The following is a 25,019-nucleotide window of genomic DNA, read 5'->3' on the forward strand; positions in this document are numbered from 1 at the left end:
ACAATCTTTCACACATATACTATGGCCAAATTAGCTTATTCAATTCACCTATAGCGCATGTCTTTGGACAGTGGGGGAATCCGGAGCACCCGGAGGAACATGCAAACTCCACACAGAAATGTTAACTCACCCAGCCGGGGCTCGAATCAGCAACCTTTTTTGCTGTGAGGTGATTGTGCACCACTGTGCCACCGTTACGCCTTTATTATTATTTATTAAGTACAAATTCTGCATGATCTTATTCTACACAATACCTTAATCATAGTTAATAGTTTATTACTAGCGAAAACTGTACCTTAAATTAAAGTGTGACCAAAAGTGCATGTAAAATACTTCATTGATGCTTAAAAACTTAAGAATTTATATAAGACATTATTGTTAATAACACATTATTGACACCTGTGTGGAACTAGGCAATTGTTTGAGCAACATTGCTTTTTCCTTTAATTTCTGAAATTAAATCTTAAAGCCCAAAGTATTCTTCTTTATTTTATCAGTACATTCATGCAAACGCACAGCGTAGTTTTTGAATTATACTCTCCAATTTATTGAATGTACAAAACCAAGCTCAATTTAAATGACCAAGTACCCAGCAAAAAATGTTCTCATAGCGTTCTCATTAGGTTATAGTTTTATTATGGTGGCTTGAAAAGCCAACATACGGTTATCTCACTTAAACTTCTTTGACTTAACATTGGGTCAAACTTCGTGACCTCATTACTTTGCATCAGACTGTCCTACAGACTTCCAACTGGGCTCATTTAACTCAGTCTAGCCAGCAGCCAATAACTGATGGATTTTTAAATTACTAGCCACTCCCTAGCAACCACTTATGGCACCCTAGCAACTGTCCATGAACTTCCATTGTAAAAGACTGCCATTGACTTAACATTGAGTCAACATTTGTGAGCTCATAACTCTACATCAGACTGTCCTACAGACTAGAGTCAGGCCTCATTCAACTCAGTCTAGCCATTAGTTAATTACCGATGACCTTTAGACTTACTAGCCACACCCTAGCAACTGTTTTATAAACTATGACTAGCTGTTCTAACACATGCTAGTAGTTTTAACATGCTACTGACATGCTAATCTTGCTAGAAACATGCTAATGACATGCTAGTCATGCTAGCACATGCTAATTCATGCTAACCACATGCTATAATCATGCCATAATCATGCTAATTTTTATTTTAATGTTCTTAGCCTGTTTAAAACATCCAGTTTTTAGAAAGTTTTATGTATCAATGTTACATAAATGTCCCCAGAACGTTATTTAGAACATTATTAGAGTGTTTCATCTAAATAATATTAATATTTTAAGAATGTTTCCCTAACGTTCTCAGGAAATGATAACAATGTTATTGTGGAAAGCTCTTAGAATGTTAAATATGTCCATCTTTTTAGATGGAGGTTTATTCAGCGTCAGGCAAGCAATGATCAAACAGGTGAAAACAGGTATATGTAGGCCGTCCAGAATCATAATCGTATAAACAGGCAATAGGTCTAAAGGCAGGCGGCTAAACAGGAGAACAAGGTATACAAGACTGGGTCTAAACACGGAGAAACAGACAAGGAGAAACGCGTTGTAATGTCACTAGAAGCGCACAAGACTCGGCAAACAGGATGGGTGAATGAGTGGTTTATGTAGGGTGAGTAATCAGTCTCTGACAAGGCTCAGCTGGTGAGAATGCAATCAGTCTTGATGAGTGAGCATGTGTGAGTGTGACCAGAGAGCATGTATGAATATGTAGTCCAGGGGAAGGCGGAAGTGAAGTCCTTAGTGTTCGTGTGAGAACCAGCGATCTCTGGTGAGCGATCGCTGGTTATGTGACATAAACACTATTTTTTGGTTATAATAATGGTACTCAAAACATTTTCATGTTTCAGTCTCATGTTATATTAATGTTCTCAGAAGGTTATCCTCATTGACTATCCTTCAACTTAGTCCCAGATTAATCAGGGTTCATCACAGCGGAATGATTTGCCAATTATTCTTGCATACGTTTCAAATAGTGGATGCTCTTCCTCTCATGTTATTTAAAAAATATTAGAATATTACCAATACATTATTGTAATGTTCTGTAAGTTATAAAAACTATTGTTGACGTTTCTTTAAATGTTAAAAGCATCTAGTTTTTTATCCAAAGTATAACCATTTTTTTTTTAAATATCGCTATTTAAAACATTTTCATAATGTCTTTTTTCTGCATGTCTTGATGCTCAGGATGATGTACTTTCAAGTGTCCCATTCAGACTGGGCAAATCTTTCATGTGTGGTCATAAAATTAGCACATCTTGAAATCTGATTAGCCAGCGATGCTCTTACTAGACCAAATCCCAGCTAGCATAATTTACAGTCTCCTGCTTGTCAGACGGTTTTTACATTAGCAATTCAGCTATGCCAGCGGTCATTTGGGACGTACATGACAGAATGATGACATGTTCAGCTTTAAAGAGACTCAGCATGTGCTTAAACCAACCTCTGAGAAAGCAAACCCCTATACCAAAACAACATCATTACCGTCCACTTTTACAACATCTTCAATAGGAATGATTGATGTTCCTCTGCTTTCACGAACCCCAATCTGCTGTTGCACAAACCTACAGCTATGAACTAACTTGTAGTAATGGCTGGCGGGTGAACGGGCTAAAGCTCTGTGTGCACCATATGGGCTGTTAAACGTCTCGATTTAAAGCACAAGGCAAAAATCAACAGTGACAAATCTTTCATTGAGCTCCAAGCAGCGAAACCGTGTCTTTGGTTGGAAACTGAATTTATCAGCCAAGAGCTATAACACGAGGCATTTCTTCCAAAATCGTTACACTCTACCAAACAAACTTTACTACTTAGCAGGGACTAATATCCATCCAGAGAAATCCCTCACCGTTCTTAGTATGCTGTATCTGGCGATGTTTAAAAAAGGACACTTTGAGTTCAAACCAATCAACCTATTCATATTCATAAGACATTGAGTTAGGGATACATCCAGGAAGTTGTTATCGCAGAATAAAGCCTGACAGGCTTATCGGCATTTTAACGCAAAGCAGAGAACTGTTGTGTAAAACTGAGGGGTATATTCTTCAAAAACTGAATCTAATGTATCCTGCTTATTACATATAAGGCTGCTTGCCACAAAACATAAAAGTTAGACACAAAGCGTTGCTCTAAGGCGTATTAAATCTTTATTTACTCTTTATTTTAACACAAAGGTGACAGAAACGAAAGCAGCTGAATAGAGCTGATAGAGTAAACACTAACCTGAATGTTATTCAGTCACGAGATGGCGGCAAGCATTCAAAAGTGCAAAGCTGACAGAACATACAACAGCTGATGGAGTATATACTAACCTGTGCATTATTCAGACACAAGATGACGACAAACAGTCAAAAACACAAAGCTGACAGAACATACAACAGCTGATGGAGTATATATTAACCTGTGCATTATTCAGACACAAGATGGCGACAAACAGTCAAAAACCAAAGCTGACAGAACATACAACAGCTGATGGAGTATACACTAACCTGCGCATTATTCAGAAACAAGATGGCATTAACAGTCAAAAACCAAAGCTGACAGAAACTAAAATAGCTGATGGAGTATACACTAACCTACACATTATTCAGACACAAGATGGCGGCAAGCAGTCAAAAACACAGAGCTGACAGAAATGAAAACAGCTGATGGAGTATACACTAACATGTGCATTATTCAGACACAAGATGGCGGCAAACAGTCTAACATGCAAAGCTGCCAGAAATGACACCAACTGATGGAGTATACACTAACCTGCGCATTATTCAGACACAAGATCGAGGCAAACATTCAAAAACGCAAAGCTAATAGTAACGAAAACAACTGATGGAGTATACACTAACCTGCACATTATTCAGACACAAGATGGCAGCAAACACATCAGAAATGCAAAGTTGAGAAAAATTAAACTAGCTGATGGAGTAAACACTAACCTGCACATTATTCAGACAAAAACACAAGGCTGACAGAAATGATAACAGCTGATGGAGTATACACTAACCTGCGCATTATTCAGACACAAGATGGAGACAAACAGCCAAAAACACAAAGCTGACAGAAACGAAAACCGCTAATGGAGTATACATTAACCTACACATTATTCAGACTCAAGATGGAGTCAAACTGCCAAAAACTAAGGCTGACAGAAACAAAAACAGCTGATGGAGTATACACTAACCTGTGCATTATTCAGACACAAGATGGTGCCAAACAGTCTAACATGCAAAGCTGAGAGAAATGAACTTAGCTTATGGAGTATACACTAACCTGCGCATTATTCAGTCACAAGATAGTGGTAAACAGTCAAAAAATGCAAAGCTGACAGAAACTAAACTGGTTGAATGGAGTATATACTAACCTGCATATTATTCATTCACAAGACGCCACCAAATAGTCAAAAAAAAGAATAAAAAACAGCAACATTCCAGACAAGCAGATACAATAGAAAGATACATTCACTGACAGTCAAGGTAATTCCCAAATTATAATAACATTATTTATTTGTTTATTAGGGTTTTTTCAGCTTTATTGTATAGAACAGTAGAGTTCAGACAATAAAGTGTGGGCAACAGAAAGAGGGGAACAGGATTGGCAAAGGACCTTGAGCCAGGACTCGAACTCGGGTCGCTGTAAGCAGTGATATATGACAGCGCACTTAACCACTAGGCTATTAGCACCTACATAATAACTTTATTTAAAGCAATATCAATCTCAGGTTATTATGATGTCCTCAGAACATTATTAGAACATTCCATTTACGTTATAATAATGTTCTCAGAATGTTTTTCTTTCAGCATTATGAGAACATTGATCAAAAACAACTAACATCCTAAAAATGTTCCAAGAATGTTGCTCTAAAACCCTTTTTCTACTTTAAAGGTGCCCTATTGTGCCCGCTTTTTACACTATATAAAATTAGTCTCTGATGTCCCTAGGATGTGTATATGAAGTTTCAGCTCAAAATATTAAACAAATAATGCTTTATAGCTCTGAAACTGCCTCTTTTGGGCTTTGATACAAATTGTACCATTTTGGTGACTGTCGCTTTAAATTCAAATGAGATTGTGCTTTTTTTAAAGAGGGTGGAGCTACAAATTTCTATGTCCGCATAGTGGCAAATTCAAAAACAAGACTTAAGTCCTATGCCAATGAGGGAGAGATGGTCACAAAGTGGGTGGGGATTTCCCCCTCTGATGACACGTAAAAAAGGAGAATGTCAATCAAATTGTTTCTGCAAACTGTGTTTATCACATATGATTATAAAAAAATAAAACTGATTCATTTTTATCATTAGATCCTGTTTATACTCACAGACTGATGGCATACAACTGTATTTAAACCCCTTATAAAAGTGATATTTGCATAATAGGTCCCCTTTAATAATGTTGCAAGCTTTTACACAACTTTTAGAGAATGTTATGGAATGTTCTGAGATAGCCTGGTTACCGATATAGTCAACTGAAGTAAGTAAAATCCCTTTACCTTGTGGAAACTACCGTGGAAAATCTTCTTCACGTGGTCGTTATCAAAGGAGACTTTCTGAATTTCCCCTCTAGTGTCTTTATTGTAGAAGGAGATCACTCTGCTGGAGGCTGAAAAACAAAACACACTCGTACAGATGGCCTACACCCGAGCAAAAATGACACAAAAACAACAAAATAACAAAGAATTTCCTCGCTCATTTGAACTTGATGCTCGAAAACACTTGATTATGCGTTTCTCAGCAATTACGGCCATAACTCACTGCAAATCTGGAACCCATTAAGAGCGTTTCTGTTTCTGAGTAAGATTTAGCAGACGGACTACACACACACACACACACACACACACACACACACACACACACACACACATATATTAGAGAGTAAAGATAAAAACTGGCTTACGGTCAATGGTGAGCCCGACCTCAGGGTTATTGTTCTTATCTGAGATCTGCCATAAATCAAACGCATCCTTGCCGGTGTCCGGGAGCAGACGGAAGAGGAGGATGAGGGTGTAGGATGGAGGAAGACCATCTGGATGGATTTCCCTTTAAATAAAACAACATTTATTATTGCACAGAATGTTGTCAGGCATCCTGCAGTCAAATCATGTGACAATGCAAAATATGACCTGTACATGATGGGCTTTGTGGGAACTTAGCATGTGTAATGAAATGTAATGTAATGTGTATTTATGTAGCGCATGTATTATGTACGGCCATACACTCAAAGAGCTTCACAATCATGAAGGGATTGCGGGGGTGGAGTCCTCTCCACACCCTCACTAGTGTGCGGCATCCACATGGATGATGCGACGGCAGCCCCAGGACAACGACGCCAGTGCGCTCATCACACACCAGCTAATGATGGAATGGAGAGACAGCAATAGAGCCAATTCAGTAGATGGGGGTAGTTCGGGGGTTTTGACACACAACTCAGTGAATACACTCCACTTCAGGGCGTAGGCAAACCTCATCGAGGGGGCTCTAGCCTGAGTGATGGTATTAACCACCATTATCGGTAGGTTACCCAAGTCTTCCTCACGTCTAAGGACCACACGTGGAGGTTCCAAAGATCGGGGCGAGGGTTTCAGATGTTGCTCTGTCCCTGAGAGAGTAGATCCTCTACCAAAGGGATCTGCCAGGGGAGGGCCATCAAGAGGAGGAAGAGTTCTGATATCCAGGTCCGGTTGGGCCAGAGAGGTGCAACTAGCAAGACTTGCTCCTTTTCCTCCCTGAACTTGCACAGTAACTGCGCGAGAAGGATCACTGGGGGAGACACATATTTGCGCATGCCCCGAGATCAGACTGTGGGCCAGTGCATCCGTGCCGAGAGAGCCGTTTCAGGGGGAAGCAAACAGATCAATCTGCGCTTCCCTGAATCACGCCCATTTCAGCTGAACAGACAGGAGTCACATGACAACTCGAATGCCTAAAAACTTGTAAATTAAGAGACCGCTGTTATTTTAAGAGGAAATTTAGCATCAAGATCAAGTTGGGAATTACTTCAGAAGATCAGCGTGATCGAAGAATCATTATTCAGAGGATGACCCACGGCGCATGCAACGCGCGTAGCTGTGCATTTATACTTCTGCGCGTCTCTGTTGGTCTGCATTACACTTCCGAAACGCTAGTTGGCAGTGAGGTGTAAATGTTCCTCTGTGTCGAGTTTCTTCTCTGCTGTTTTGCTTTTCCTGAACACTTCCTGGTACAAGTGGCTCAAACTCGCTCATTTTGAGGCAGGAACCGGCGGACGTGCAACAACTTTAACTATGAGGTAAACACAAAACAAAACTTTCCATCAGGAGCTCCTTCACGGGACTCCACACTTGTAAACAATCGCTCCATTGGGCTCGCGTCCAGCTTGCGGCATTCACGCAGCTCTCGGTCCTGCCCAGACTCGTCAGCGCTACCAAGCTGACCAATCACAGAGCTTGTGCTACGCGTCGTTGCGACGTGTAGTTACAATTTTTGAGAGGTGCACGTCAGCGATGCCGACGGTCACGGCGAAGGGCTATGCGTCAGCGCCGTAGCATACGCCGGCGTTTGACGCAGATGTATAAATCAGCCTTTACACAGCATTAATTGAGGTTGGTGTCGTGATCTTGTTCTCTTCAAGTGAGCAAGCAAATTAGCATTAGCAGATAAAATGTTATTGGATTTGAATGACAGTTGTTTAATTTTATTGGTGACTTCAAATATGAAATTTACTGTAAGCTTGGTAAACAGTTTTTCGAGAATATGATGTTTTCCCATTCAAACAGAAAGTAATAGAGGCGTTTCAAAGATGTCCGCCGAGTGAAACGACTTAGCTATTTGTCACTGTTTAGACATGTTTGAAAATGTTTCAAAGCCTTGACACATTTGCTTTGACTGTTTTAGTGTTTTTCCAAACCTCGCTCTGCCCAACACTATTTATTAATCTAATGATTCTGTATACCAGGTGTTCTGCAAAGTTTAGTTTCAACCCTAATCAGACACACCCAGGCTAGTCAAGCTCTTACTAGGCTTTCTAGAAACATCCATGCAGGTTTGTTAAGGCAAGTTGGAGCAAAAATCCGCAGGACACCGGCCCTCCAGGACCAAGTTTGGACACCTCTGCTCATTACAATCTATGAAATATTGCCATATATAACAACAAATGTAAATAAAACCATTGTTTACTTCTGTGTTTGGAACAAAGTGCTTCTTTTCACCGTAGTGGATATTTTTCTATTTACTTTTCACTGCTATATGATGGAATAAAGTCCAATATCATGGACAGCAAGCTTAACATGTTGTGAACCCCCAAAAACGTGACCTGACATGTGAAGTCTATTAAAACGAACATATTGAACAAAGGGTTAACTGGTGGTGCAGTGAAACCAGACATAATTTACAAAAGCGCAGAAGAGATTCATGTACTGTCCTCAGAGAAAAACACAAACAGACTCGCAGCCTTGAGAAAGCGCAACATACTGAAAGTGTTTTTCCCTCCTCTGGTGCGCAAAATGTTTCCATTTGAACAGCTGCTTGCCCACGCACTAATACAAACCATTAGAGACGAATAAATCAGACGTGCTTTTTCACAGAGCTTCAGCTACACTTCTCAATCTATACTTAGTCTTTCATTTCTCATCAGCGGTTACAAATGTTTTCTTTTTTATAATTGTAATAATTTCTAATTCAGTTTTAAAGGTCCCATCAAAATAAAATTAAATGTTTTAAATGTTAGTATCAATATTGCTAGTTCTTAAAATATCTATAAGCTAGTCTGCACCAAAACAGTGAAAAACTTCCCATTTAGGGGATGAACAAACATGTAAAACGTATAGTCTTATAGTATTCACAGCCTTTGGCGTGAAGCTCTAAATTGATCATTCTTGACATGTTTCAGCAGCTTCATTGGAGTTTACCTGTGGTAAACTCAGTTGATTGACATGCACTGTCAACCTTGGGAGCTTAAATAGACAGGTGTATGCCTTTTCAAATTATGTCTAAAGCACAAACCAAGCATGAAGACAAAGGAATTGTCTGTAGACCTTCGAGACAGGATTGTCTCGAGGCACAAGGCTGGGGAAGGTTACAGAATAATTTCTGCTGCTCTGAAAGTTCCAATGAGCACAGCGGCCTCCATCATCCATAAGCAGAAGATGTTTAGAACCACCAGAAATCTTCCTAGAGCTGGCCGGCCATCTAAGCTGAGTGATCGGGGGAGAAGGGCCTTAGTCAGGGAGGTGATTAATAACCTGATGGTCACTCTGTCTGAGCTCCAGCGTTCTTTTGTGGAGAGAGGAGAACCTTACAGAAGGACAACCATCTGTGCAGCAATCCACCAAAGAGGCCTGTATGGTATAGAGTGGCCAGACGAAAGCCACTTCTTGCCTAGAATTTGCGAAAAGGCATCTAAAGGACTCTCAGACCATAAGAAACTAAATTCTCTGGTCTGATGAATTTAAAATCGAACTCTTTGGAGTGAATGCCAGGCATTATGTTTGGAGAAAACCAGGCAGCACTCATCACCAGGCTAATACCATCCTTACAGTGAAGCATGGTGGTGGCAGCATCATGCTGTGGGGATGTTTTTCAGCAGCAGGAACTGGAAGGCTAGTCAGGATAGAGGGAAAGATGAATGCAGCGATGTACAGAGACATCCTGAATGAAGACCTGCTTCAGAGTGCTCTTGACCTCAGACTGGGGCGACGGTAAAAGATTAGCAGGACAATGACCCAAAGCACACCGCCAAAATATCAATGGAGTGGCTTCACAACAACTCGGTGAATGCCCTTGAGTGGCCCAGCCAGAGCCCAGACCTTAATCCTATTGAACTTCTTTGGAGTGATCTGAAAATGGCTGTACACCGTCACTTTACATCCAACCTGATAGAGCTTGAGAGGAATGGGCAAACATTCCCAAAGACAGGTGTGCCAAGCTTGTGGCATCATATTCAAAAAGACTTGAGGCTGTAATCGCTGCCAAAGGAGCATCAATCAAGTATTGAGCAAAGGCTGTGAATACTGATGTACATCTGATTTTCAGGTTTTTATTTTTTATAAATTTGCAACAATTTCAAAAAATAATTTTTTCACAATGTCATTATGGGGGATTGTGTGTAGAATGTTGAGGGAATAAATGAATATAATTCATTTTGGGATAAGGCTGTAACATAAAAAAGTGGAGAAAAAGTGAAGAAGTGAAGTTTCCTGATGCACTGTATATATATATATATATATATATATATATATATATATATATATATATATATATATATATATATATATATATATATATACATACATACATACAATTATTATGTCATTAAATAATGATATTTTTAACTAATTGCTAAAATATAAATTCAGGTTTATTTCAGTTAATAAAAGCTTTTCTGTTTTGTTAAGAAAGTGTTTTCAATAAAAATAAATAAAGTTTAAAACACTATTGCAACTGAAAATGCTTCATTTTTCCAAACATTAATGCAGCTGGTTGGCAGCAGCTTCTGCTTGGACTTTTCTTTCACACTTCAGTCAAGCCAAAGCAAACTCCAACATCTCCTCAAACACAGCAGAAGTCAGCTTCATCCTCCCCTGTTTAATCATGTGAACATCTTTAATGAGTTCACTGGAAACTTCTGCAACATCTGACACTTCATTCCCTTCAACTACATACAAACAACAAGAAAAGCTTTGGGGAAACTATAGACTGCCGAAACCATAGACTGCAGAAACCATAGACTGCAGAAACCATAGACTGCAAGGCCTCTGAAGGTGGTTAAAATAATTGCAATCCCCCAACCACCATTACAGTCTATAGGGGATCTGCTCAGAAAACCCCAAAACACATGCTCTACTGTCAGACCTACTTTGTTGGCTGGGAAATGAAGGCGTCCTTATGGAGTCTGTATGCGATGAAGCTGTTGAAGGAGCCGGTTTCCAGAGAGACGCCGTTCATGCCTGCGTAGGTCTTGTCAGTGATGTTGAAAGCTTCCAGCATCCTGAAGCCTGAATGTTTTTGTGGAAACATCAATAAAGAGATGCATTAGTGTGTGATGATGGAGGAAAACAGGACTATGGTAATTTATAGACTTTTTAAATGGAAAGTTTTTCTGACCTGGTGATGTGAATCCATCGAGGTAAATCAAAGGGCATGCTGCAAAATAAAAGTTTTCTCTTTTACGTGTGTCTTTTGTGATAGGAATAACGTGAATAATGCAGACTACAAAGCCTTGTTTCCAATGAGCGGTACCGTTTAGTACAGTACAATTCTAAAATGTACTAAAATGTACTATGTACAATGTACAAATGTGATCGTACGAATGAATACGAATTAAAACCTGAACCAAAAACTTACATTGTGTGAAGAGCAATGTTATGCTCTGTTCTTAGGCTTCAAAAAGTTTTTTCGAGAAAACTTGGAAGGTTTAATTGAAGTGTATCGTTTTATTGTATAGTATCCCTGCTGAAAAAAACAGCTTAAACCAGCCTAGGCTGGTTGGCTGGTTTTAGCTGGTCGACCAGGCTGGTTTTAGAGGGGTTTTGGCCACTTCCAGGCTGGTTTCAGTCATTTCCAGCCTGGTCTTAGCTGGTCAGGCTGGGAGATGACCAGCTAAAACCAGCTTGACCAGCCTAGCCAAGCTGGGAGTCCAGCCAAAACCAGCTATGTCCAGCTTAAACCAGGCTGGTCAAGCTGGTTTTAGCTGGATTTGGCTGGTCATTTTCCAACCAGCTAAGACCAGGCTGGAAATGGCTGGAAACCAGCCTGGAAATGGCCAAAACCCCTCTAAAACCAGGCTGGTCAACCAGCTAAAACCAGCCAACCAGCCTAGGCTGGTTTAAGCTGGATTTTTCAGCAGGGATTGTTTATTGCTCATTGTATCATTTTAGAGCACCTAAACCTTGTTTTTCCTGACTAATTCAGGGATTGGTTTAAATCTCTGACAGACCATAGAGCGTGACATCCACTGCTGAGTTGCTTAAGCACATCAACGTCCTTGTGAGATCAAACTTGACAATGTTTACTTTGCTAGCGCACATTGTTATTCTTTGTGAGGACAATTATTCCATGCAAGTTAATCCACTGTAAAATTGAAAAGTTCGTTTTGGTAATCTTCAATCAAAATCTTCTGTGTTAGTAGTGGCGGAGCCTCTGTTTTGACGTCAGTTTGATACTTTAGCCACAATATTTTTAACCACGCCCTTATTTTCGTTAGTTTGCTTCAAGGAAACTTGCAAAAATAAAGCCCCGCCCCCTACTCAATATTCTATTTCTGTTAGAAGTGCCTCAACATACTGAAATAAAAGCCTGTGAACATCCTGTTGACAAGGACTTTAACTGCCCTCTGCCCATTTAAATCCTGCCACTTTCCAGTTATTGAGTAATAATGTTGCTACCAGCCCTCCCCAGCACACTTTTTGAAGAAATTTGCTCCATTAATTTCAAGTCAATAAATGTATTATAGTTATGTTATACAAGACTGAGCACTTGCTCACTCACCCTAGTTTATTCGCAAGACCTTTTTTTTTACCTCAATCAACTTTGCTATTCAAGTTTCCAAGATGTGAGGTGAATTCCGCACTTTTCACACATTTTGTGCTATTTGGAAATACGTTTATAATAGAGAGTTGGAATTCACTTTGCATGTAATCTACTCAAATCTTACGTAATACTTAATTTGCAATTTGTTGTGAACCTAGGATTAAACAGGGAACCATCAACAGCCCCTTAAACAACAATGGAGGACATACTCCAGATCCTGTTCTTTTTTTGGCATGTGATATTTTTGTTGCTCAGGTCGACCATGGTTTATTGCTGTATAGGTTGTTGTTTTATTACTGTGTTGTATTTTAAAACGGCACTTCCTGTGTTGACGTTCCCCTGGCTTGTTGCATGCACATGTGGCGATTCCCTGTAAACCAATCAGCATTAAGCAGCGAGTCTAGTTCAGCTATTTTTGTACCATATTGTTATGTTAGGAACACTTTGGAAAGGTGCCAAAATAGTGGTGTAATAACAAAGTGCTGTAATCATTTTGAAAATCATAATCGCTTTATATATATATATACGACTTAACAAGCACATGGTTCGCTATGTTTGTAATAATTCACGCCATATTGTACTGTACTGTACTGAACCATACTGCTCAGTGGAAATGAGCTATAAGAATTATTTCCTACTGGACGTTGCCGTTTCACAGATGAACGTGATCAGGTTGTCTTGGATCTTGGCGAAAGCATCGAAGTTGTCGACGATAAAGACGTGTCTGTCACTGGGCTTGCTTCCGATGTTCCTCAGTTCATTAACGTCAATGTCAGCGACACCCACCACAAACACACTGTAACCTGTGGAAAACACAACAGCGAGACGTTAGAGTGTGCGCACTGATTTAATACGCTTCGTCAGTCAAAACATGTCAAGACTTACAGTAATTTCACTTCTGGTCAAATGTTTTGGATTAAATATGATTTTAGAACTTTTCAGAAGAAACTTCTTTTGTTATATTTGGCTGTATTATTGGATTAAAACAGTAAAACTGTGAAATATTATCACAGTTTCATATAACACTTTTCTATATGAATATTTTATGTAATTTATTCTTATACAAATCAAAATTTTCTAAATCATTACTTCGGTCTTACATCCAAGACACAAAGATGTATTGTCATTTTTGCTTACATTTACAGCAAGAAATGTGTGTGGACAGCAGTGCTATTTACCGTAAACCATTTTGTTATTGATATAAAATAAGTGTTAACTTATTTATGTTTATATTCATTTAAGTTTATTTTAATTTTCATCTAATCTAATTTAGAAATACACCGAAATATCCTCTGATAATGGCATTTTTGGTATTCACCAGAGAGTGAAAAATGCTGTTGTGCCACATTGCACAGTGTTCAGCACGCTGGTTTCACTCTCCCTCCAGCCATAGTCACCAAACACAAGAGCAACAGAACGTACTGTCAAAGAGCGTGTGCGAACACCACCCTGCTGAAAAACCCAGCTTAAACCAGCCTAGGCTAGTTGGCTGGTTTTAGCTGGTTGACCAGGCTGGTTTTAGAGGGGTTTTGGCCATTTCCAGGCTGGTTTCCAGCCATTTCCAGCCTAGTCTTAGCTGGTCAGGCTGGAAAATGACCAGCTAAATCCAGCTAAAACCAGCTTGACCAGCCTGGTTTAAGCTGGACATAGCTGGTTTTAGCTGGGCTCCCAGCCTGGCTAAGCGGGTCAAGCTGGTTTTGGCTGGTCATCTCCCAGCCTGACCAGCTAAGACCAGGCTGGAAACGGCTGGAAACCAGCCTGGAAATGGCCAAAACCCCTCTAAAACCAGCCTGGTCGACCAGCTAAAACCAGCTAACCAGCCTAGGCTAGTTTAAGCTGTTTTTTTCAGCAGGGTGTCAATGATCAAAATTATTCCACTCTGTGAATATTCCGCTCATGTACATATTTACTTTTCTATGAATTAACAGCTCAAACACACATGCTCACCAGAAAAGTCCACTCAAATTATGTGCTGACAGGACATTTCAATGTAGTATACTTTTTCCTGCTGCTTGAAATAGCGCTAATGTGCTGTCATGGCAAGGCTTGTAGAATGCCACCTCAGTATCAATGGACTCAACCTTGGACTCAACAATGGACTCAGTATCAATGAAGCTTTACTGTCAATAAGATTTAACCCTTCGAATGAAGTAAAGTTTAATATATTAAACTAATTTCAAGAGAAGTACGCGCTCATGATTGACCCAGCTGGTTCATATTAGCTAATCACGACCCTCCAACCAAAGGATCCTAATTCCCTATATATATCCTCTTTTCTTTCGAAGTATCTTCATCTTAAAGAAACCCCCCTCCTCCCCTTCTTACACCTTTATCCAGAATAGGCAGCACAGTGGCCCAGCGACTAGCAAGAATTCCAATGGCTCTGACTCCTTGCTGGACCATCTGGCATTTCTGTGCAGAGCTGGCATATTCTCCTCGTGTCCGCGTGGGTTTCCCCCGGGTTCCCCTGTTTCCTCCCAAGGCACAAATATGCTCTACATTATAGACAAGTTAAACCTAGGTCTCTTTTACTAGACGTCTCTCTCTCTCTCTCAGGAAGTTCACCTTGGCCTCAGCTGTGGGGGAGTTTTGAGATCATCCTGAGCTCAATCTCCCCTCGCCCTGCAAAGGGAGGGAGCTCTGGACTCGAGGATCCCTTGAGCTCAGGGCTCTCTCCTGGGATAGCATGCCAACCAAGCTTTTTTGTAAATCATCCCAGAATCAAGTGTGAACTCTTGAACTACCTTTTCGTTATGTTAGTGGCTGTCTTTGCCCTATGATTTCCATTATAATTTGCCTTTATTGCACAGGCTTATCTAAATGGTTAATGGTGCCAACTGATGATCAACAGTAAGAAATTAAAGTTGTACCTCTTCCCAACAGGGAAAACCAGCAACAATCAAGAATGCATGATTATGTTGTCAAGGCTTTGCAATCAAGACATGTCATTATAATGGAAGTCAATGGGGCAAAAACAGCCATGAACACAATGAAAGGGTAGTCAATTTGCCCAGAGTGTGTTGATGTATTTTTGACAGTTTACAAAGCGAAATATGTGTAAAAATAAGATTTGTCACCAAAAATCATTCAATTGGCTGAAACACTGACAAAGTAGTGGTTAAATTAAGACTCAAATCACCCCTGAGTGAATGAACACATCCCCAACAGCACACAAGGGTTAATTCTTTAGATTTTACATTCATTTGTTTAATTTAGCAATTCACTAGATACATGAAAGACACCTATCAACCAGAATAAAAGCAGAATTGGTTATGGTGTTACCTGCATGCTGTAGTTTAGCAGCGCTCTTCTTCACGTCATCTTGAGAACGTCCATCGGTCACCACAACCAGAACCTTGGGAACGGTTCTCCTCATGCCATTGTCCGAGGTGAACACTTTTTCTCCAACATGCTTCAGTGCAGCACCTAAAACATTCACACAACATTAAAACAATGCAAGAAATTAAGTAGGCTACAGTTTTGTGTCAGGTATTTAACTTTTTTTACTCAATTCGAAAATAACTACTTAATCTATGGTTTGCAATGTTTATTTATATGATTATTCAAATGTCCTTCATGATGAGAAAAACTGGCATAGAGTTGCTTTATGTTGAATGTTTAGGATATAATAATATAACTATAAGCTTACTATACTATAGTTATAGGATAGCATAATAACTATATGCTATCCTATAACTTCTCTTATTGTGGCAAACCGTTGTTGTTTTTGATATTTGGCGGCAGTTTAATCAGAAAGAAGTTTTCTTCTCTTACGATGAAAACAGTGATTTATTCCCAAATGTTTTCTGTGCTATTCTAGTTTTACTAATATCTAATTTGCATATTTGAATGGGAACATAGCTATGGACACTCAAATACGTTTCTATTTAAAAACGCATATTTTTCTTTGTTTTGGCCTTCCGTCCACACTGAGATGACATTTTTAGGAAACGAAAACGTATTCTTTTGAAAAACGCTGTCCAAAGAAGATGAATTCGAAAACGCAATTTTTTTTTTGGTTGTAGTGTGGACTGTGAAAATGAAGGCTTTCGAAAATCATGACACATTTTACTCATGTGACCAATTCAGCTAACATGGTGGATGACATTGTAAAGCAGATGTTTTGGATGCTGTCTGTTTTGACTAGATTATGTCAGTTTGTACATGCTCCATGTTGCCTCTCTTCAAAGGACACGCAATCTTATTTACTCAATTAAAAAAAAACAAAAAAAACGCCACAATGGTGTTATTAAGACGTTCAGAAAAATAAAATAAAAAAATGTGTGAGACTGATGAAGGCAGCCAACGGAGCGAATAACGTAAAATGTACTGTCCTGTCCCATAGACACTATATTAAAAACACCTCACACAATCGGTAATTCGTTTTTTGTCATTTGAAGCAAAGATGATATAATACATACATTAATACATATAAATATTCACACGTTTTAAAAAAAAAATCCAAATATTAAAAGGATTTTAAATGCTGATGAAACGCGTCATAACAGGCTTGTGAAAAGGGTCCGTTGTAACGTTTTACTGCAACATTTCAAAGAGATGGAAAGTAAATAAATGCCACGCGGATCTGATGCAGGTAAAAAGGTGGTTGGCTCTTCGTACGTGGATTACTTAATTAGTTGGATTCGGTTATTTGGCCATTTATTCCTTACACTGATTAAGAAACGTAAATAGGCTTACTATAATATACTCTAAATGAAAAGCTAAATAAATTGCTAAATACTCTTGACACATAAAATTGTAAGATTAAGGGTGCTTTCACACCTGTTAATCGATTCAGTTGTTCCAAAACAGAGATTACAATTGTTACATAGTTGCTTTTTGCTATTGCAGCGGTTCGCTTTCACACTGCAAAGTTTCTAATCGGAACAAAGAGCTAAAACAAGTCACGTGCGAGTAAACTCTCCTCACATTGGTCAGAGTGTCAGGGTTTATTTTGCAGCGTCCCGCTCAGCTGTCAGGAGAGGTGGTGGTTTGATGGTGATTGACAGGGTGCACGCGCTACGTGTCTGAGGAGAGATGCGGTGGGGAGAGGTGAGAAGGGTGCGCGACGATGCCTATTTGAGGACCGGGAGGGAGACGCGAGATTTCCGGAAGATCATCACTCGTTTGCGGGCATCTGAAGACTTGCGAAACTTCCCGCCATACTCATAATTCTCTCTTCATATAACCGTAAGCCTATTACATATCCATAAAACACTGTGATATAACCGCGCTCGGATCGGATTGCTTTCTCACTGCAATCGAACCGCTCCAGGGTTCGTTTCAATCGAGCAGAGACCACCTCATTCAAGCGATCTCGGAGCGATTACTTTGGCGCGGAACAGAGCGCGATTGCCCTGTTCACATATGCCAAACGAACCGCGCTAACTGGGCAAACGAGACACGTTCCGAAACAAAAGTGTAGGTGTGAAAGCACCCTAAAAGATCCAGGATCTGCCAAATCATTTTAGATCATTTAAGCGAGGTAAGAAAAACGGACCCAGGGTTTTCAGTCATTTTAGTGTGGATGACGGAAAGAATTGAAAATGATCACATGGAGCATTTTTAGATGAAAACGCTGCTTTCAATTTTTCAAGATTAGCGTAAACGTAGCCCTAGGAAACTAAAACCACAGAAACAAACCTGTTTTGGTGTTTCCTCCTCTATAATTGACCATCTGAAGAGCAGACAGCACCATTCCCTTGTCGTGGTAGGTGTTGAGCTTGAACTCAGTTTTGGCGTCGTCGCTGTACTGCACGAAAGACACCTACATTCATAGAATGAGAAACAGCAGCGGGTGAAGATGTCAGCCAATCCAGTTCAAACGTCTGATCACATGACTCCTGTAGGGTACCTGCATGCCCTCATGGCTGACCACATCAAACGCCCCAATCATGCTGAACACAAACTGCCGGACTTTAGCGAAGCTGTCATCTCCGATACTCCACGAGCCATCAATCAGGAACACCAGGTCAGCCTTGGCACCTTTGCACACTGCCATCACAAAACAAATGTGTGAAACATAGAAAGAGTAATGAAAAAAAAAAACATACTCAAGTAAAAGCAACATTACTTGCCAAGAAAATGTAGTGCAAGTAGAGTAAAAGTATTTGTTCTAAATACAGTACTACTCAAAGTTACCCTTCTAAAAGTACTTATGAGTAGTTAGTGTAATAAAAATGATTAACCTGCTAATTGAAAATGTATCTAATATCAGTGATTATTTTCTTTTAGGGGTGCTTTTAAGTACAATTAAATTGAGATTTATACACTATCCATTAAAAATGTGGGATAGATATAGTGTGAGAACACTTTACATTGATGTGCGCGTCTATAATTAGCCGACAGAAAGTAGGTTGGTGTGTTTGCATGCAGAGAGAAAACTGTATAGCATAAAAAAAGGGCACAAATCTCGTTGTGCTTATGTGTTAGCGCTCTGGCTATGCACTTTAAAGCCTGACAAAAAAGATATGAGTGTCCAAACCAAGCTCCTGCAGCACTCTTAGAATAAATGTGATTGAAAACGTAACATTCTGTAGTGAATTTACATTCATTCATTCATTTATTTTCTTGTCGGCTTAGTCCCTTTATTAATCCGGGGTGGCCACAGCGGAATGACCCGCCAACTTATCCAACAAGTTTTTTACGCAGCGGATGCCCTTCCAGCCGCAACCCATCTCTGGGAAACATCCACACACACATTCACACACACACACACTCATACACTAAGGACAATTTAGCCTACCCAATTCACCTGTACCGCATGTCTTTGGACTGTGGGGGAAACCGGAGCACCCGGAGGAAACCCACGCGAAGGCAGGGAGAACATGCAAACTCCACACAGAAACGCCAACTGAGCCAAGGTTCAAACCAGCGACCTTCTTGCTGTGAGGCGACAGCACTACCTACTGCGCCACTGCCTCGCCTACATTCAGTCAATTTCTTCCTCATTCATCATTTCTACCGTTGGTCACCTGTTACTTCTGACTGCAGGTTTATAATCAATGAAAATTATTTAAAAAGAGCTTTGAGATTAAACATGCTCAATCGTTTGGATCATCATGTTACCAAATAAACCTCAATATTCATATATAAATGTAAATATTTGTATTTACATAGAATACATGTAATTTGTGCATGTGTTTGAAAACGTAAGATTCTGTAGCGGATTTACTTTTAGTCCTTGTCATTTTCTTTCTCATTCATCATTTCTACCATTGGTCACCTGTTACTTCTGTCTTTAGGTTTATAATCAGTCAAAATTACTTACAAAGTGCTTGAGAATAAAACCTGGCAACTCTTTCGGATCATATTACCAATCAAACCTCAAAATTCATAATTAATATGTAAAAGTCTTGAATTTACATCTTAAAAATCATCTGTCACTCTGACTTCACATTCAACTGTCTTACAAAAGCAAAACATCTGAACAGCTGACAGACGTTTAGATCTGTTATTTAAAGAGGGACAAACAAGCAAACCAATTATAGCTTGATTGATTTGATATTATTAAAAGTGCTTCTTGCTAGTCGCTGGGCCACTGTGCTGCCCATTCTGGATAAAGGTGTAAGAAGGGGAGGAGGGGGGTTTTTTAAGACGAAGAGAGTTCAAAAGAACAAGAGGATATATATATATAGGGAATTAGGATCCTTTGATTGGAGGATCGTGATTAGCTAATATGAACCAGCTTTGTCAATCATGAGCGCGTACTCTTCTCGAAATTAGTTTAATATATTAAAGCTCTAACCTAAATCTGTCTGCGACTGTAATAAACAGATAATTTTCCAGTGTAACCTCTATAAATAGATCAACCCAAAACTAATGTTACAAGGAAGAATATGCTAAAGATTAGCACACGCACAACTGATGATCAATTTAGACCCTGTCCACATTAAATATCTTTAAATATTTTTCTACGTCTTATTTATAATATACAAAAGCATTTGTGCTGAAGTAGGTTTGAAATAGCTCAAGACCTCTGAAACAGTGCCGCGAACACGCTATGCAAAATGTTATTTTGGTTTCATTCATACTGGATGCTAGAGGGCGCCCTTGTACATAATCTATACATAAACGTTACTAAAGAAAAGACTTCAGCTATCACTACAGGACAGCAAAGGATATAGAAATAAATAAACTGATTAGACATGATTGAACACAATAAACATGTACCTCTGGCAATGTATGGATTGTTTGTGTTCATCAAGCCATCCTGGGTATCTTATAAGCATAACATTCATTTATAATGCTATGCTAACTGACCTAGCTATTATTACTGTATTGAATACTATAAAATAGCACTGGATATCTTTTAATATTGTTAGAAACATAACAGCGGGTCTGTATCCAGCAATTTGACCCAAAATCAGACATTTGATTGTAATTACTGTGCTCAAGTTATCACCGTGTTATTCACTCTACATATAAATAACAGAGCTTCATTACAGCTAATATCTTCAAAACTGAGAAAACTATCCGAACATCAGTACAAAAGTTTTTGCAGTAGATGATAATGAGTTTTAAAGCTCAATATGAACGAGATGTGGTTCGCCTTTGGTTATTAATCCTCATATACAGCATTCATAATATTAATGACGTGACCATTTTCCTGTTTCATTCAGGACGCAAACACTGTTCATCCACATTTTACTACTAAAATTCCATGACTATTGCAGGACCTACATCTACAGATATGTGGTATATCAGTGGTCACCAAACTTGTTCCTGGAGGGCCGATGTCCAGCAGATTTTAGCTCTAACCCTAATCAAACACACCTGAACAAGCTAATCAAGGTCTTACTAAGTATACTTGAAACATCCAGGCAGGTGTGTTAAGGCAAGTTGGAGCTAAACCCTGCAAAACCCTCCGAGATTGGTGACCCCTGTGGTATATAATTAAAAATAAAAATGCATGTTCAAATTTATTACAGCATATCATAAAACACGCAACAATCTATCTAGCAGCTTAGACTGGCAGCTAGCTCGATGCAACTCTCACATCGTTGTCCACTGATGCTAAGCAGGGCTGCGCCCGGTAAGTACCTGGATGGGAGACCACATGGGAAAGCTAGGTTGCTGCCGGAAGTGGTGTTAGTGAGACCAGCAGGTGGGCACTTAACCTGTGATCTGTGTGGGTCCTAACGCCCCAGTATATTGAAGGGAACTCTATACTGCTCAGTGAGTGTCGTGTAAGGATGTGAAACTTTTAGAATTTGCAAGAAAAAAGTAATGTATTATTGGATTTTGCCTAGTGAATGTAGCCTAAAAGCAAGTGGTTTTGTCTGGGAGTGTCTTTACCCTCGAGTGCAGAAGGAATGGTGGCTGGAGGTGGAGGAGTTGGAGGTAGTGTTGGGGCGACGGTGGGCTTCACCACTGAGGAAAAGACAGAAAGCAGATCTCATTAGTGCGTGTAAACAAAGCTAAGCAATTCCATTAAATGTCAACCTTGAACCTTTCACCAAAATAGCGAAATCCTTTAATTATTATTTTTTGTTTTGTAGGCTTGTATTTTACAGTGCCGTAAAAATACTCACAAATGTCTGTCAGTGTATTCAAACAATTATATTTGATTTACCAAAGTCACACAAGTCCCAATTTCACATCTGTCACATGCATAGTGGAGAGGTGAGACATCCATAACCAAGCTTTTTACTCATCAATGTGAAAATGTAAACTTAAATAAAATCAATCGTTTTTGTTCTATAGAGAGCCGACTATTATCCTTTTGATTAGCATAATTTATTTTGGATTTTACAGTTTAATTCACAGAATATACTGTATATACTCTAAGCTCACAGACTCTTTTGATCCCATCATAACGCATGTTTATTTTCCTCATTTAAAATATAAAAAATGTTGACAGACTGATATACTAGCTTGCCGGCAGCTAGCTCTCTGCAACTCTCATGGTGGTCACCCACTGAAGCTGAGCAGGGCTGAGCATGGTCAGTACCTGGATGGGAGACCACATGGGAAAGCTAGGTTGCTGCCGGAAGTGTTGTTAGAGAGGCCAGCAGGGGGTGCCCAACCTGCGGTCTGTGTGGGTCCTAATGCCCCAGTATAGTGACGGGGATTCTATACTGCTCAGTAAGCGCCGTCTTTTGGATGAGCCGTTAAACTGAGGTCCTGACTTTCTGTGGTTGTTAAAAATCCCAGGATGTCCTTCGAAAAAGAGTAGGGGTTTAACCCCGGCATCCTGGCCAAATCTGCCCACTGGCCTGTCCATCATGGCCTCCTAACCCTCCCCTTATCATAATTGGCTTCATCACTCTGTCTCCACCAATCAGCTGGTGTGTGGTGTGCGGTCTGCCGCAAAATGGCTGCCCTCGCATCATCCAGGTGGATGCTGCACACTGGTGGTGGATGAGGAGATCCCCCCCTATGTGTAAAGTGCTTTGAGTGCCCAGAAAAGCGCTAAAAAATGTAATAATAAATTATATTTCTGATTCTGTAACTCTGTGGCTAGTTTTTTTTTTGGAAAATATAAACAAGGTATAAACATATACTATAATATTTCTAAATATATACATTTATATTTAGATTTTTTTCTGCAAATGTCACATCTATAATGCTAGAATTATTCAGCTGTAAGACCGAAGTTCTTGCTGGTGTTGTGACTTACATGTGCGCTCTTTGACACTGACTCCGGGCCCCTCTCGGTTGGGGGTCTGCGTGTAGACGGTGGCGTTGTACAGCGCGTCTGGCGTCAGGCCGTCAAAACAGTACTGGCTCTCAGCCGCAGTGATCGTGACCTCCTGAGCTCCACGGTGAGATGCTGGTGGAGATGGAAAACACGAGCAACGACAGCTCAGACAAACTACTGCATTCCTCAAACTATTTAAGAATTTTAGGGCAACACATTTAGGATTAACGCAATTAAAGGTACATCCAAAAATTCAATTCTACCCTTATTTTACTTGTTCAGGGTTTCTTTCTTGAGATATTTTGATCAACGCTTGTTGATGGCTCCTTTTGACTAGCAAGCAGTTTTCTTCAAAACATTTGCTAAAAAACTTAAGGCAAAATGAGAGAGAGTAAATAAATGATGAGGTATTTCTCTTGGAAAGCATTTGAAGTGCTCCTGTATTCAAGAAGTCTCCTAAGACACTTAAAACTGTTTTCCGTTCATGCAAAAAAAAAAAAAAGAAAAAAAAAGAACAACACAAAAGATTTTCTCATGCTAAACACTACAGCATAAGCTCTTTACTGTTGTGTTTGGGTAGATGTTTCTACTCTGTTCTGATTGGTTGAGCCTTTACCAATCAAACGTTGGTAACCATATCAGTATTTAGCACTTGTAATACAAACAGTGATGAGGGCATTAGTTTTAATATAGAAATTCTTTGTAAATACATGCAAAGACCAACCTAAAACATTGTTGAAGGGTAGCCAATGAACAACATAGATTAGCATTATGCTGATTTGTTGCAAACTTGAGGTAAGAAATTGCTGACAACTCATCACAGGCACACTTGAAAACAATAATAAATAGTATATCTTTGATTTGACATTACTTAAACGTTCCACGTATTTAATATTTACTCAGTAATTACAATTAATTATGCATAATTGCATGTAACTAACTCTAAAACTACTAAAACTAGCCCGCATTTTACTCTAACCATATAGTAAGTGCAGATCACTTGAAAACGACACGTCTGTCACTTTATTAACTACAACTACCATCATGCACCTCACACACACCTGTTGCAATTCTCTTCCTGATTTTACACACTCAGCTAGAAACTCGTCATTGACTAATCAGATGGACCATAAAAACAGCGCACACACATCATTGCTGAGTCTTGTTTGCTAATTGTAACTCTATGAAGCATTCCATTGTCTTGCCTTGCCGTGTTTTCTGACCCTCACCTTGCTTGTGCTGTTTGCCCCCTGTACTGATCTCTTCCCCTGTGACCTTGACTACTCTTTTGGATTACTTGAGTGCTTCTGTCTGTTCGTGTTGTGACCTTTACCTGCCAGACGATTCTCTAAATAAAAACGCTGCGTTGTGGATCCTCAACTCTGTTGCCAGTATAGTTTTTTATTTTACAGATGGTAAGATGTAAATAGTTTATAGCAGGGATCACCAAACTTGTTCCTGGAGGTCCGGTGTCCTGCATATTGTAGCTCCAACCTTAATCAAACACACCCGAACAAGCTAATCAAGGTATTACTAGGTATACTTGAAACACCCAGGCAGGTGTGTTGAGGCAATTTGGAGCTAAACCCTGCAGGGCACCGGACCTCCAGGAACGGTGACCCCTGGTTTATAGCAATACCAGAAAATTTTGACCTTGTGGGAACATTTTTTTGGCGATCCAAATGAGGAAAACAGCTCATTCTGTATATAATCTTTAATTAAGCACTTTAATTATGTATTTAATAATTTAATTATACAATTATATATAAAACTGCTCATTATTTTCAGTGAGGGATAGGATTAAAGATAGAATATGCTGTTTGTACAGTTTAAAAATCATTACA

The 25,019-nt window shown here is 39.5% G+C and overlaps 1 protein-coding gene across 15 annotated transcripts in view; it reads right to left on the reverse strand.

Moving 5' to 3' along the window:
* Nucleotides 1-25,019, reverse strand: part of col12a1a (collagen, type XII, alpha 1a) — a 188,018-nt gene that overhangs the window by 38,116 nt on the left and 124,883 nt on the right. For all 15 annotated transcript variants that reach the window (XM_087291086.1, XM_087291085.1, XM_087291087.1 and 12 more), the window contains 10 exons: nt 23,155-23,307; nt 21,831-21,905; nt 18,388-18,527; nt 18,177-18,300; nt 15,816-15,959; nt 13,172-13,336; nt 11,109-11,147; nt 10,861-10,999; nt 5,926-6,068; nt 5,522-5,631 (listed from right to left, as the gene is read on the reverse strand). In XM_087291086.1, coding sequence (XP_087147212.1) covers nt 5,522-5,631; nt 5,926-6,068; nt 10,861-10,999; nt 11,109-11,147; nt 13,172-13,336; nt 15,816-15,959; nt 18,177-18,300; nt 18,388-18,527; nt 21,831-21,905; nt 23,155-23,307 — 1,232 coding nt within the window. The remainder of the gene's footprint in view (nt 1-5,521; nt 5,632-5,925; nt 6,069-10,860; nt 11,000-11,108; nt 11,148-13,171; nt 13,337-15,815; nt 15,960-18,176; nt 18,301-18,387; nt 18,528-21,830; nt 21,906-23,154; nt 23,308-25,019) is intronic.

This window comes from Danio rerio, chromosome 17 (assembly GCF_052040795.2).
Source record: "Danio rerio strain M-AB ecotype USA chromosome 17, GRCz13ab, whole genome shotgun sequence".
NCBI classification, from domain to species: Eukaryota; Metazoa; Chordata; class Actinopteri; order Cypriniformes; family Danionidae; genus Danio; species Danio rerio.